Source organism: Charadrius vociferus, unplaced genomic scaffold (assembly GCF_000708025.1).
Source record: "Charadrius vociferus isolate BGI_N301 unplaced genomic scaffold, ASM70802v2 scaffold90, whole genome shotgun sequence".
Lineage (NCBI taxonomy): Eukaryota > Metazoa > Chordata > Aves > Charadriiformes > Charadriidae > Charadrius > Charadrius vociferus.
The window spans coordinates 8,299,841-8,315,538 of NW_009647222.1; the positions used below are offsets into that span (position 1 = coordinate 8,299,841).

General features: G+C 42.5%; 1 protein-coding gene across 1 annotated transcript in view; it reads right to left on the reverse strand.

Annotated features, from left to right (window-relative positions):
* Positions 1-15,698, reverse strand: part of ITPR2 (inositol 1,4,5-trisphosphate receptor, type 2) — a 229,919-nt gene that overhangs the window by 208,052 nt on the left and 6,169 nt on the right. The window contains exons 2-8 of the mRNA XM_009879682.1: positions 12,261-12,376; positions 10,984-11,070; positions 10,134-10,292; positions 3,687-3,785; positions 3,081-3,164; positions 1,872-2,018; positions 617-712 (exon numbers count right to left, since the gene is read on the reverse strand). Coding sequence (XP_009877984.1) covers positions 617-712; positions 1,872-2,018; positions 3,081-3,164; positions 3,687-3,785; positions 10,134-10,292; positions 10,984-11,070; positions 12,261-12,353 — 765 coding nt within the window. The 5' untranslated portion in view covers positions 12,354-12,376. The remainder of the gene's footprint in view (positions 1-616; positions 713-1,871; positions 2,019-3,080; positions 3,165-3,686; positions 3,786-10,133; positions 10,293-10,983; positions 11,071-12,260; positions 12,377-15,698) is intronic.

A 15,698-nucleotide genomic window follows, 5' to 3' on the forward strand; every position in this document is an offset into this window, starting at 1 on the left:
AGAAACATTTTTTCTAGAAGTCTAGAGCCTGCAGGGGGAAAAAAAGGAATGACAACTCCTAAATTAAAGCAGTTTAGAGTATCTGTTCTAGTGCCTGCACACAGTCTTTTCTGATGAAGCTCAGTGATTACCTTGCATTCAGTTCCACTCTAAAAGCTTTTATCTGTGTATGGCTGCCTGAGCCACCGAAGAAGGATATTTGACTGATCGCAACACTACTCCAAAAATCAAGTGCAAACAAGAGCAGAGAGAGAAATGAATCCAAGGATTTCCAGTGTAAATATGGTGGGTATTTAACAGTGGTGTTCATCCTGGCTGCCATGACAACAAACAGCAGATTCAAGATTCAACAGCACAGCTGAAATTAAGGTTATGTGTTGTCTTGAACTCATCTACTAGTGTCCTGCTGTTCAGAAAATTTTCCGTGCAACCCTTGGATACGGCAATACAGCATGACAAAGCAGTGCACATCCAGTTCTCCCCATTCAGACCTGACATGAGATCTTTTCAGAGACCTGTATCACGGACCTACCTACTATGGCATTTCTGAATTAGCAGAACATGCATAGTACTTGGTTAGGCAGCACAGAACCACTTCTTTAATTGACATTCTTACCTCCGCAGCTAAGTAGTTTCCAGTTGCCAAATGCTTAAATCTAAACAAGCTATTCCACTGTCCTGCCCCTCCCCGGCAAGGGTCATGATGGACAACCTAAAAGAAGAAGTAAAGACTTTAATCGTGCTTCTCAAGATCATAGTTAGATCACAGATATTTCCTACAGCTCATTCCAAATAAAAATATGTAAACTACATTCTTACAAATAGTCTACCACAGAAAGGAACTCTGTGCTTACACTTAGCCCACCATAGATAACAATTACAACATTTATTTTTTGCCAGGTGTCAGGAAATGCTCCTCCTATTACTTTCCATGTTTTCATTAATCTACTCTCTGCAAACATGATGAGCCAAATTTTGTTTTAAAGTGACACGGCGCGAATTTGGAGCTCAAGAAAGTAAGGGGATCTTACTTATCTTTATAAGTAATATCCCCATTATAAATGATATCCCCATATCATTTGAAACATCCCAGGTTATTTCTTTTTCCCTTTGACTGAGCTGTAGGTCATTTGCTACCTTCAAACTGAGCAGTGCCTGTCTCTCTGAAGGACTAACTTCAAATAACTACAAGTGTGATATACTCTATGCCATGCAGTCCTTACTCAGACAAAAATCAACCATTTGCCTGAGTGAGGAGCTCTGTTTTAAGTGAACAGTTTTTTCAGCACATAAGAACTTTTGGGTGTAGGACTTACATTACTGTAATAGCAAGGGTTTGACACGTACCAGTTTCCAATGTTCCTCAGTTAAACAAAAATATATCTGCTAGTCATCTTCTCAAAATCACCCCCATTCAGCAACAACACCTTTATTCAGCCTAACTTTAAACAGATGCTGATGTGCCCTGTTGCAGAATGGACTCGATCACGTTTGTGAGATTTCTTGTCAGTCATGAATTTCAATTTTCTATATTGCACATGAAGTCAAATATAAACACTCAGAACTCAGGATACATGAGTGTCATTCGATTCGCTTTGATAAAATTGCACCATTTACGTCAAGTCTGAATTTGACTCTTCATCGTTTTAGTGCAGGTAAATATAGTAAGAAAACATCCGCTCTCCACACACGCACAGCAATAAAACATCTCTTCAGTACTCATCCTACACAAACCGCTTCATAAAATAATAATAGTTACGGGGAGGTGTATGATGATATCAAGAGGCTATGAATGATTCATGTTGTGGTAAAGTATTTTTACTGAACCCTGGCCTTCAGGTCCTAAAATATTTATAAAAAGAAAAAAATACCTCTATTTCCCACAGTGCTTTAGAACTTGTTGCAGAAGTGGCTGACTGACGTAATGTAGTACGAAGGAAAATATGTTGTTTCTTCTCATATTCGTCACAGGTCAGAAACTTCTCTTGCTCTGCGTGAAACAGCCTAACAACGTCTCCCTAAAGTAATATGAAAAATAAGCATTATTAAGCCGTAGGCAAAGCCGCTAGACTCATCCTCTATATCTGTACTGGCTCCAATGGTGTGAAGATAGCTGATGTGAAGAAAACATCTATTAGTTTCTCACTGCTGGAGCAGGTACCAAGCATAGAGCATACAATCTCGGCACAGCGCCTGGAAATCAACTGAGATGATTCAGTCCTGCAGGAGACCCATGCACTTTTGTGAAAAGAGAATTTGTTTCAGAACACTGCAATGAATAGTGGGCAAGAACCCAAAGGTGATCTTTAACTCTAGCTAACTTTACTAAATGGATTTTTTATTTCTAATCTCTCTTAATATTTAGGGAAAGTGAATATATTTTTCTAACATCGTATTATCTCATCTCTTCTACTCTGCAACCAAAACCAATGCCCTCTCTCTATTTCTTCTGCTGGCATCATTTTTGCTTCTTTCTGCCTCTTCCCAAGGCTTAAAACACTAGCCCCAAATGGGTCTACACAGATAAACCATTTTCCCTTTCAAATTCTAACCAGTTGATAATGACTTACTAAGACGCAAGTGAGGACAAATGACATTTATTTCTTTAAAATGAAAATGTAAACGATCTCAGGGAGTGATCTGGAGGCATGAAGCTGTGCAATCCCTCAGCATTTAAAGCTATATTGTCTTACTACAGCCTGTGTCACCTTTCATGCCTCACTCCCTTCTGTAAGCTTGTTATAGCTGCTTTTAGCATCTTGGCATAAATTGAAACATCACAGCTATTCTGTACAGACCCCTTATCATTCTGGGCTTGAACTTCATCTTTTCTTATGGATTCTCAGCTGTCTCCGGGATGGGAAAGAGGCTAGAAGCTAGCACAATCCATGCAATTTCACTTAGTAAGACAATAACACAAAGGAAAAATATTCTGGCTGTTGAAGGACAGTAGTGAGGGACCCCCAACAGCTCCATAAAGTCCTCATTTCTTCTTTTATTTGCCACGTAGCATTTCTCTACAGTCAAATATGGCATGATTTTTCAGATTCAAAAAACAATTTAAAAAAAGCCATACTTACTCCTTTCAGTACATCATCTCGATAACTACTGAATTTCATGAACAAAGTTATTTTCCAGCTTGTGTTACAGTTGACAGCATTTACCTTTGGGAAAAAAAAACCAAAACAAAACAAAACACAATTATAGTCTTAAAGGGTGTTATTTTCTTTTTAAGATACTCTATTCTTCTAAAAGACCACACCACATCTAGGGTGGCAGGGGACACGGCTTAGCTACATATTTGTACAGTTCCTAACATGGGTCCTGAAGCTCTCAAATGTTAACAATAATGATGTTGATGTTGGAGAAGACTGAGTGGGCAAAATGCTAATCTGTCTGTTGACAGCCTACCAAAGACAACCTAAAGAGCTGTTGGAAGAGGACTTACTGTTACATCAGTGAGACCTTCAGATACTCAAGCAAACCTCGTGAAGCTTTCACTGCCAGGCAGAACTGTGCCAAGAATAAGTATATTTCATCTTGTTTCTTGAGGCCAAGCTGGAACTAATGTTTAACACTGGCATCCAGCCAACGGTGGGCTCGTGGTGGGTTCTGGATACCAGTAAAGAACAATATATAATACACCTCAGATCAGCAGTTATCCCTCCTCACTCCACTGAACTCACCTCTTTGCAGCCAGGGTTATCTAGAAGTTCAATGTTGCTGGCATGTAGAGGCTGCCCTGCATTGACTGGCATGAGAACAACTTTATCTCCCACAACAACCTAGAAGTCAGAAATAAAGTGCAATTTAGACCTATGTAATTATCCAATAAAATGAAGTAATGTTGCATTTTTAGAAAATTACTCAAATGCATGCTCTAGGAATGGCACTCAGTGAATTTATTTGCAGACAATTCACACACCAGCTCTGTTCACCCATGCCTCTGCAATTACTTGGGTTCAGGATTTCACACTAATGAATCCTCGCATTCGCAGTAAGCACGTTACTCTGCTCAGCAGAAATTCGAGCTCATGAAGTAGATATGAACCTATGAATTCCAAGAACAGGCCAGTTCATTTAAAAGTTACGTTAACTACTCGTTATCCCATATATACTGCCAACCAAAAGGCAGAGAAACCTTAGAAAATAACCTGTAGTCAGACAGCAAGGCTCTTTTATCTCCCTCGCTGTCAGCCAACCTTCTCCCATCAATGTATCTTTCATTAGACAAAAGCCTTAAAAATTTGCCTGTAACAAGACTTCTTTAGCCCAGGGACTCCCCCGCTCTGTGGACCACCTTCTGGCAAATGTCATGACAGGCTCAGGAGTTCTGCGATTTAGACCATATGACTGCAGTCTGGAAAGGAACATAAATCACTGGAAATTCAGAAAGAGGCAAACACACTCCATCCCCTCTGCTGTTACTCCCTAAATGGTGTTTGGAATCCAGCACAGGTAGAAGGTACATCAGCTGAGAGACCTTGTCTCTACAAGAGGAATTCCTAGCTGACTCCCTGAAAGCAAATTCCCATGCCCTTGCAATTCTTTACCTATATCGACAGGGAAAAACAATATATGAAAACGTCTTTGACCTAAAAAGTGCTTGAGACATGCATATGGAGAATTCAAGTCATACCTGGGAGGGGAAAAAAAATAAATAATTTAAAAAAAAAAAAATCAATCCACATAGATTGGTTGGCAATGGGTCCTGATTTGCTTACGCCGTTCACAGCAATTTTAAGCACACACACACATGAAAACAAGTGACTACATATGATTTTCACTATATGAAATGCTGCACAAGCCATGCTTTCTTTTGGAACACAAACAAACAAAAATGTTTTCTGCATTGATCAGCACATTTCCTGTGAAAAAGCAGAGCCCAATTCAGCCTCATGTAACTTCAACGCAGGTGAATTTGGCCCGCTTATTGCAGAGGTGAAAAAGAAGGTTGCCTGTTCTTTACCAACACAGCTAAAATAAACAATAGCAAAAGACGGTGTCATCATGCTCAGACTACATATAGAAATCCTATTTGATCCAAGTAATGAGAAAAATTTCAGTAATGGAACTAAATAATGACAAGATGCCTTTAAGATACATTACGTATGCAATACATTCCTGCATGCCATGCTTCACATAGACATTACTTACAGCCCATTTTAAGAAGTTATGACCAGACAATTCAATAATCAAAAAACCATCAGGCTTGCATCCTGCAAAGTGGAATCAGGACTTCAAAATCACCGCAAGTACACCAGGACTGTAACAACTTAATTAGTAAGAGAGCACATCATTGAGCATCTTATTTAAAAAGAAAAAAGGAGGGACAGGGGAATGTATCTTTCAACGCAAGCCTGTGGCTACCGTGGGAGTAACCAGAGGAAAGGAGACGTACGCAGCCGCTCTGCTGTAGGCACACATCTGAGGAAGAACTGTTATGTGGGGTCATGGTTTCTGTCTCATTTTCCTACCCTGCTCCAAGTCCACATCAGTAACCTGCCCTCAATGCTGGCCGGCTCTGCCAGCTGCCACAGAAGCAACAAGATACCCTATGTTCTTTTCCTTTCTTCTTTTTCTTCTTGCTTTAAACCTCCATAGGTGGTTGGGAAGGAAGGGATAGAGGCAATTTCACAGCACTTTTTTCCGATACACCCTCCACCGGTGATGGACAAAACAAAAGCAAAGCACAGAGGGAATCCTGTTCTCTTATACACGGCTGCTTTGGGCAAGTTGCAAGCCTGCTCTTTTGAGTTCCTCCCATCCCCTACCCAGTTGACTTCTGGCTCCACATAATGCCCCAGCACGCCCAAAACACTGCAGGCAGAGCACTCGCATACCCACATGCCCATATTTCTGCCTGCAGTATTATACTATATGGAGATTATAGAAGACAGAGCAGTGTATTCCCAAGGTTTTGCTCTGCAAAATTAAAATTGACATCAGCTCTTTCTCCTCTTCCTTAGCTACCCTTGGGTGCAGCCGGCCACAGTATGCTGTAGACCAGAAGTGGGTAATAGTTTGACAGGTCTCTGGGACTTCTTCCTTACGTATGGACACAAATTCGTTAAAGTTGCATCAAACTCACAGCTTTTGAGGATTTCATTCCTGATTCCTTTGATAAAACTCTTACACTTTCTGGTCTAGACAAGAAACTTCCAAAGAATGATTAAATTCATAGTGAAGCCAACGAGAATTCATCTTTTGAATTCAAGATAAACCTACAAGGTCGTTCAGTCTTGGATGCAGTATAGTTCTTTCCGCACAAGGTAATCTCTAAATTTATGCAACCCTACTTTTCCATGCCTTGGTGGAGAGGGTACATTGAGAGTGGGAAGAGCCACAGTCAAAGATGACTGTGTTTTGTCTCCTGGGTGGGGAACCAGCGCTGGCATCGCTTAGAGCAATTCCATCATTCATATAAACTCAGTAAAGCCACCTGACAGCTACGTCTACACTGCAGTCAAGAAGTAGGAGCAAATATTCTCATAGAGGTGTAGTATATCACAAAGACTGGCAGTTACAAAAGGTTATATTAGCTGTGAAGATGCAGTAGCAGTGATTTCAGTTTGGACTAACTAACCAAGTAGCTTACCAGGCACACCGAAGGCTCTGCTACTCCACCTCCGTTACTTTTACGTTACAACCACATCTGCCCCTGGAACTGCTGACACACTTCAAAGATGGGGAGGATTAACAGAACTTGCCCACAGATGGCTGGGAATTCCCCAAGTCCAAGCCCACCTCCCTCAGCACGCTGCAAGATCCAGCTTTCAAACCACTAAAATGGCAGACAACTGAAAATGCAATTCACACAGAGCTAATCCTGCTGTCAGGGCACATTTTGCTATTTAGTTGAACCGGAACCAGCTCTAGCCTTAATCAGTCACATCTTCCACTGAAGGACAGCTGGTATATGCTTAATAAAAGTCTGCATAAAATATTGCAGTTATGCCAATTAGTGTAAATTTTCAGCCATATTTTTTCATTACTTTCATTGACTTGCATAACTAATCAGTTGCTAATGAAGCTAAGCTAACCCTCCTTCAGAAAAATAATTTTTAAAATATTTCACAAGGCTAAACAACTGTAATGACTTACCAGAAAAGTCACACACATGACTGCCTATACCACAACTTCCCCCAGACTTAACTACCTTCTTCTCTTTTCGGATATATGGCATATTTGGATCTAGCTCCTCCGGGTTATCTGACACAGTAGCGGTCATCCAAGCAGTAACTGAATACTCTCTTCTACTTTTCTAAAGACTTTCTAAAATATGTTTGCTTGGGGATTTCCTCGTTATAGCACAGAAACGGGAAATAAAAAAAAACCCCGAAGTTTCCAAACAAAATAAGGGCCCAATATACCAAGATAACTCCATGCACTGAGAGGTCAGGAGAAAAAAAAAAGTATATAAAAAAAAAAAAGTCCTTTAAAATCTAACCTAGTGGTAAAGTGGCCCCAGCTTATGTGGTATTAGGTGCTTTGTAGACAAGTCCCACAGAAACTAGCCTTTTAACAGGGCCATGTCTGTGAGTAACTGAGAGGGAAGGAGTGGGTACAAGGCTGGAACCTCTCTCCACCTGTGAGAGGCAAATGAAGGATTTCCCCCATCGCTTGCTACCCGTCCCCCTTACAACAGCCGCCGAGTTGCTGTTAACTGTTGAGGGGGTGGAAATGTGCCAGAGCAGTTATGAGAAAGCTACCAAAGGACTAATGTTTAGCACTGGAGGTTTGCAAAGAAAATTATCAGATCCCTAAAAAGGAAAAAAATCTTGGGTCTCGAGACTTCCCTCTGTAAAATACATAATGCAGGAGCAAGCTCCCAGCTCTGAAAGGCAACACCAGCTGGCCAAAAATGAGCAGCAGGCAGGTTCCAAAGGAGGCCATTAAGTTATGAGTAAACCTGACTGTTTCCCACACAGCCCTTGTAGCTCAGAGCCTGTCAAATACAGCCCCACAGGGAACAAAATAGGAGAGAGGTCTGCAGAGTGGGATGTTACAGCGATCACTGCGATGATCTGCAAACTTATCAGACCAACAAAACCGCTTCCCAACTCTTATGTGCTCACAATAGCACAAAATTGAATCAAAAACTCTATAGTACTGAGGATGACTTTTAAGGCTTAAGATCATTCTACTGCTCTCAGCTATAAGGGCTCACGATGGCTTTGCAGATCACAACCTGGGAACCCCAGGTCCTCACTCTGGAGAGCATGACATGCACTTATTTCCCAGGCATGAGGGCACGAGAAATTAAGAGGATGATAAACTGATGTTATTTTAAAAAATTAAGGAAATAAAACTTAAAGCAGTAAGTCACCCTTTTTTCTTTCCAAAGAGGGAAAGTAATACCAGGTTAATGTTTTTCGATCCACAACACTTCTTTTCCCCAGCTGAAAAGCCACACAGAGGTGCCCCAGAGGGCTACTCATGTTTGCTGCTTTTGCCTACAACAGGCTTGGGGAAAACGGGAGCTTTTCACTTATCCATCTCATGACTACATGGAGCAGGGAAAGACTATGACTTTGGAGACTTCTGACCAGGATCTGGGAATGCAGTCCTTCCCCTCCCCACACCAGATTGCCAAAAGGAGCTGCAAGCAACCACACTCAACCTGGATAGCAGCCCAAGAGCTGGGTAACCACAAAGTTAATGAGAGAAAATACACAAGAAAACAGGCATTCCTGTCTGCGATCTTGAGAGGGCTCTTTCACTGATTACTTCACAGGGGAGAATGGCCAAACATTCCCAGCCAGGTCTACAATACAAAACCACACAAGTTCATCATGTGGCCTTCCCAGAGGCAGATCTGAATTTTCCATGGCAGGCACTTAACCAAGCCACAGCCACTGAATGAAGAACTGAGTTTTGATCTCATGGCACAACTCAGATCTGCAGCAAAGAGCTCTCCTACATATTCTTCCTATTAACAATACACAAGACTCTTACTGAAACCTCCCCAGAAAAGACCCACCAGACTATCCAACCCAATTCCAACCATAGATGCCACCCTCATGTTGAGGGGGGATACAGATTTAAAGAAACGTGATGTATTTCCTATAGACATTCTCTGCTGACCTCTTGAAAAAATCGATGCCCAGAATATTTTTTTAAAAAAAAGCTTTATAAAAAATGTTTACTGTAGGGTAAACTATGACTTATTATCAGCTTTGTAAATCTGCACACAACAGGTGGACTTAGTAAAGATGCCCCAACACAGGTCAGCAGAGGCTCAGATGAGTGCAAGGTCCTGCACATGGGCCAGGGCAATTCCAAGCACAAACACAGGCTGGGCAGAGAAAGGATTGAGAGCAGCCCTAAGGAGGAGAACTTGAGGGTGTTCATGGATGAGAAGCTCAACATGAGCCAGCAATGTATGCTCGCAGCCCAGAAAGCCAACCGTATCCTGAGCACCATCAAAAGAAGCATGGCCAGCACATCAAGGGAGGTTATTCTGCCCCTCTACTCCACTTCCCTGAGACCCCGCCTGGAGTACTGCATCCAGCTCTGGAGCCCGCAACATAAGGACATGGATTTGTTGGAGCGGGGCTAGGGGAGGGCCACAAAATCATCAGAGGCTGGAGCACGTCTCCTATGAAGACAGGCTGAGAGAGCTGGGGCTGTTCAGCCTGCAGAAGAGAAGGCTCCGGGAGACCTTATAGCCGCCTTACAGTACCTAAGAGGGGCCTACAGGAAGACTAGCTATCAAGAAGACATTCTTTACTGTGAGGGTGATGAGACACTGGAACAGGTTGCCCAGAGAAGCTGTGGCTGCCCCATCCCTGGAAGTGTTCAAGGCCAGGTTGGATGGAGCTTTGAGTAACCTGGTCTAGCGGGAGGTGCCCCTGCCCATGGCAGGGGGGTTGGAGCTAGGTGATCTTTAAGGTCCCTTCCAGCTCTAACCATTCCATGATTCTATGAATGTGGCAACATTTCAGATTCCAGACCATATAATTTCGTAACATTTTTTAGTTACACATAAAAGCTAATAGTTCCAAGCACTGTTAAAAAATATTTTTTTTCTGAACGTAATCCATTATGATTTATGCCAGTAGCAAAGAAATCATGTGTCTTCTGGAAACTTTCTGCCTTCTCCCTCGTGTACATTCAGTATTTCCACTTACGTTGTCACCTTCACTCCTCAGTTTCCAGAACGGCTGGATATAAAACCAGGATCCCTCATTCCCTGCAGCATCCAGAGACACCCGCATAGCATTCTTCTCGAGCAGAGCCGGCAATCTCTTATTGACTGTGAGGTACTTGTTACTTTTTATGTGCAGTAGCTGTGAACAAATGATAATTTAAAAAAAATAGTATAGCTTTTGCTTTTCCTCCCTTCAGTCAAAGAGGAGACACTGGCTTTCACACTGCAGTGATTTTTCGTAACATACATAACGACAAAATAAAACTAGAAGAGAGTTATCAAACTATACTGCAGCTAAAGAAAACAGATGGTATATCTCAGATTGAAAGAAATGTGTCAGTGATCAGTTTTACAGCATACACTACACAGGCAGGGCAAGGATCCATTAATAGCGTTACCTTCAGGAATTTCATCCATTACAGGAAAGTTGTACTGCACTTAAGAACATAACTTCTGTCTCGTTTATGTCATGAAGTACAAATGACTTCAGGGATTTAAAAGGCACTGCACAGCACCTCTAAAATATGATTTTGAAATAAATCTTGAAAATAAAGGATACATATTTACATTCAGATACTAAACTGCAGCAACAAAAACTACACATAAAATTTATATTATGACATATTATTTAAACATGAATATGCAGCACTTCTGGTAGGCTTTAAAACAGACAGAAGAACACAATATTGTAAACTTCACCAAGTTCTGTTTACCTGACCCTTGACAATCCAGATTACAGTGGTTAGTTTTATTTTCACCATAACCTTGAAATGAAACAACTGTTTCCTTTCCAGCTCTGAGAGAGGGCAGATGTATTTCAATAGGTTTACCTGTATGACATTGCTATATTTTACAATTTCTCCCAACAGCTTTCTGTTCTCGCTTTCGTTCTGCTTTTGTTCCAGTTCTGCTGCATGCTGCAAGAGAACGATTAGTGCTTTAAACTCGACAAAATCAGTACCTGTATTCAGCTACTGGTACAGATAATGTAAGAAGGAAATAGTATCACTTTTAAAACACTTCCTTCAACCTGTAAGCATTACTGCACTGAAAATACCAGCAGTCGAATCCCATGATTTTCTGAACTATTATCACCCAGACCCTTTGTAGAGATTCTGGTTTTTTTATTACTCAGGATAGAAACTCAGTCACAGTTTATGGATCACACCTGAGACGCATGCTATTTTAAAAGATTTCAAGCACAAAAAGTAATTCCAGGTGCTTTATTTCATCCTGAAGGACAAAAAAGAAGGACCCATGATTAGCTTCTCCCTGTCACCATTCCTTTCACTTGTTGGGTCTTTAACGGCACACAAATATATTGACTTTATACGTAACAAAATTAGTAGGTCCCGTGTTAAAAAATCAAGGCTAAGCACAATAGCCTGGGTCAAATACAGCCACAGAACAAACTCTCAGCTCCTAGCTCTAATTGTCATGTAGCTAGCTCTAGCCACACACCATGTGCCTTCCTTACTGCTTTTAGCTGGAAGTACCGCAGCCTCTCCCACTGCACATGAGACTATCAACCAGGTTTGAGATGACCTTGCTTTTGCTTAGTCTTATGCCTTCAATTGTAACATCAGGCCAGCTCTTTTTCAGAGACATAGGAGTTGCTCCATCCACACTTTTTTTGATGCAAAATAGAACCTGCCCAATGGTTCCCAAGTGAGGAATCACCTAGACTGAAAGCAAAGACAACTGCAATTCTGAGGAATTTCCAGACTAAACCATTGAAAATATTTCTTTGTCCATGCCTCTGCCTAACTCCTGGGAGGAGTTCTAAAATAATAGCGTGATTTAAATCAGGGCCCACTCCTGATTTTAACAACTCCATTTTTACTTTATAAACCTTCTGAAAGCAGTATTTTGCTTATAGCAAAGGCACAACCCCTAGCCCAAAGTAAGAAAAACCAGAAAAACCAAGGCAGGGGCAATAAATGCCAGTCAGGAGGTAGGAGAGCTGAGGAGAATAGAAAGTTGCTACAGTGGCATAATAATACCCATCACAGTGGTTCCCAAGGCACTTGTTATTATTCTTTCTTATTCTATTGTAATTCTACAGCCTGCAGATTGAGATAAGATTACAAATACAGATGTCTCTTACTTGAAGTTTCTTCAGCAGGGCTGCTTCTGTATGGTTTCCTTGCTTGGCTTGTTTGGCTTTCCAGTACTGCTTCTGGGCTGAGTATCGGTTCATAGGACACACCTTGAAAAGGCAGTCTGTGGAAAATTGAAAGAAATACTCATAAGTAACGCTGAAAGACACTTCCTTCATTTGTAAGTGTGCTTTGGTTGGTTTTCTTTTTCCAGAAATGCCTAGATACCAGTGTTTAAACATATTCACCAAACAGCTTGATGGCAACTATACCATATACAGGGCAGCACAAACCTGAGCTGAACCTAAAGCCTCTGATGCTCCACACATGCCTGCTCCATGCAACCTCTGTCAGCGTCCCTGGCTGCGAGCCTGCCATAAGCAAAACTGCCCGCCGCTTTATTAGTGCTCTTTGCTGCCGCATAACGTTACAGGTACACTGTTTGAAGGCATGTGAACCCTTCAAAAAACAGTCCTGCTTTCTGTACGCCATCCATCGGGCTGCCCTGCTCCTTCGGGCGCTGCTGGAACAAAGGACTGCACGGGCGTTCAGCTGCATGCCACCAAGGAGGTTATCACGGTGTTTGGGTCTCCAAGCGCCTTCACTAAGATGGATTAAAAAAAACCCTAATAGTAAATACAACAAAGGGACACAAGCTGAACACCACCCTCGTCCAACAGACCAGGCGAAAAACAGTAAGGAAGGAGGGAAGGCCACCCGAGAGGAATCATCCGCGCATGGTGGCTGCGCAAAGGAGGACAGAGGAGGAAGTACACCCTGAGGGAACTGCGGCCAATGGGGGAGACGCTGAGTAAGAAAGTAGGAACAGCAAAGGAAGGCAAGTCTCATTGCACTGGCCCCCATCGCTGCCCCCACGTGCAGCGATGGGGCTGGGGACTGGGAAGGGGGAAGAGAAGTGTCTGGAGGGAACCCAAGGGTTGCTTCCCTAAGTGCTTGTTCAATTGTTCCTCTTTATTTCCCACTACCGGAATCAGTAATTGGAAGTTAATGTTAATTGTCAACAACCTTAATTTTCTGAAATTCCCTGACTCGAGACTTTTGGGGGTTTTTGGGGCCAGTGGCAGTCCTATAGACTGGAAACGGAGGCTCATGATTCATCCAAATCCAACTGCTTTTAGAGTGATAAACAATACCTCGTCTTGCATGGTCCCAAGCATCAACTGCTCTAAAAGCTAGGCTTGAAAGACATTTTACTTAGCAAACGTTGGTAATTGTTCTTTCACACATGTACCAACTGGCAAGATAAAGGGACAGGAAAGTATTAATTAGCAATCAGAGTTTTGCTGTGAGACTAATAAGAACACAGAGGACTGCATGTGTGTGCTACTGTGAAACTCTTCCCCAACACGGGTTGCAATTTACAGATGTCAAAGGAAGGTCTGTCCCAAACTGTTAGCCCTCCATATTTAATTGTCACAGCCAGCCAAGCACTCTCTGAGGACTAATCCACCTCCAAAGGAGAATTACCTCTGAAGAATTTCCCCCCTGCTCCATGTCAGGGTCTCAGGAACGTAAGAGATGGGAGGGAAGCAACTATTCCTACCCAACTTCCAGCCACCCAACTGCCGCACAAGCTAAAGCCAGGTAATAGCGGCAATGTATCCTACTTAGAAGAGGTCTTGCCCCAGAGCTGGATTAAGAGTAGAAAAGTTCCTCTTCTGATCCCACAAGCACGTCTTGCAGGCACTGATACCCCACTTTGCCCAGAATCAGCAATGTCACTTCTCTGCTGGTCATCAGGCAACTTCCCCACAAAAAAGAGACTCTGCAACACCACTGGAAAGCCACATTGCATGCAGTAGGGCACAGACAGTGCTCCTCACAAAAACAGAGGAAAGAAAGAGAAAAAAGAGGAGAAGAAACACGCTACCTCCATGTGAGCAGCATGAGGCTCTTATTTACCACCGCACTCAACACAGTTAATGGCATACACATCACATAGCACAGAATAATTTGAAAACAGTCCTCTCTACCCTCAGGTCTCCCCCTGCCTTCTCCAAGGAGAGTCCCTTTCCGACAGCCCGGTATAGCCACCCTTATCTCTGTTATCAAAGGTGCTTCAATATGAAATAGCAACCGCAATGTCAATACTAAGTACACGTTCCGGTTACACACTGGATCAATGTGTAGGTGACCCTGTTGCATGTACCAACCTTGCATGTAATTTTTAAATACAGTGTAATCTTGTCACTCACCCATTACTGTCATAAAAACATCAGTAGGGGAAGCTGCAGGGAACTATCCTGAAGTCATGGTCTGGGTTTTTAATCTCTGAGTCAGGTCAGCAGCAGACAGTTTCTATTTTACGGTACTGTCCTACTCACTATCTAATTCCCAGAGCAAGTTTAACATCTGCAGTTGCTAACCACCTAGGACTTGTTGCAGCTCTCCAATCCACAACAACACATGTGGGAAGTCCCCATCTATCATAGGTGTGATGAGAAAAGTTCCCCAATTGTTCCACCCTTATGAGTGGAAATTCAAGCATCAAACTCACAACCTCTCTGTAGAAGATGCTAGATACCATTGCAGATCCTACTCTCGTTTTCAACACTGTCAATCCAATGGAATTACTCTCACACAGGGAGGAAGAGGAGGAGATTTAGCTCCTCTGAGATATATTCTCCACATATCCTCCAACATAACATACCTATCCCTTCACAGTCTGTGGGGAATTACTGACACCACATTACAGCAGGAGGAGCACCTCTTGTAATGCATTAGGAGAGGGAAGGGAAATCTAGTGTGAAGACTGGCCTTGCCTTTCCTAAGTAAAAATGAACCCTTCATTACTTAAACTAAAACAGGCAGCGCTCTCAACTACAATCAGGCCCAGCTAAGCACAGCTATCTGATGTCAGTGCTGCCAAAACCACTCCAGTACGACCGTGCCACACATTCCTCCCACCACCTGCGCCCCCAGAACCAGCGGTTTGCAATGGTGCTGGCTCTCAAGCCACAAACTAAGCTGCGATGCTTCTATTTCCGCATGGCCTCTCATACATTGTCCGTCATTATACCCAGCTTTTCCTTGCATTGCCTCTTCCCTTCGTAGCAATTGATCTTCCTCTCCTATTCGTAGCGGCAAAGCTTGTTCACACAAAAACACTGATGGTGGTAGAACTTTCCTTGGCACTGACCCAAAGTCCTCACCAATTCACTCCCTAATCGCAGCCCTGAGTTGCTGTTCCTAGGAGAAAGTGTTGCAAATCTTTACCAAAGCAAAGCCAGCCACCTTGCAAAGGTGTTCACTTTCATTTCAAAGGGGAACATTTACAATGAGAATTATATCATACAACATAGAGTAAATAACTCCCAGGTAATTTTTACAATATCCTGGACACCAAGAAGGGGAAAAAACCCCCCACAATTACAAAACGCTGCATACTGTTAAATCATACTGTATGTCGTAGGAGATTTTACTTT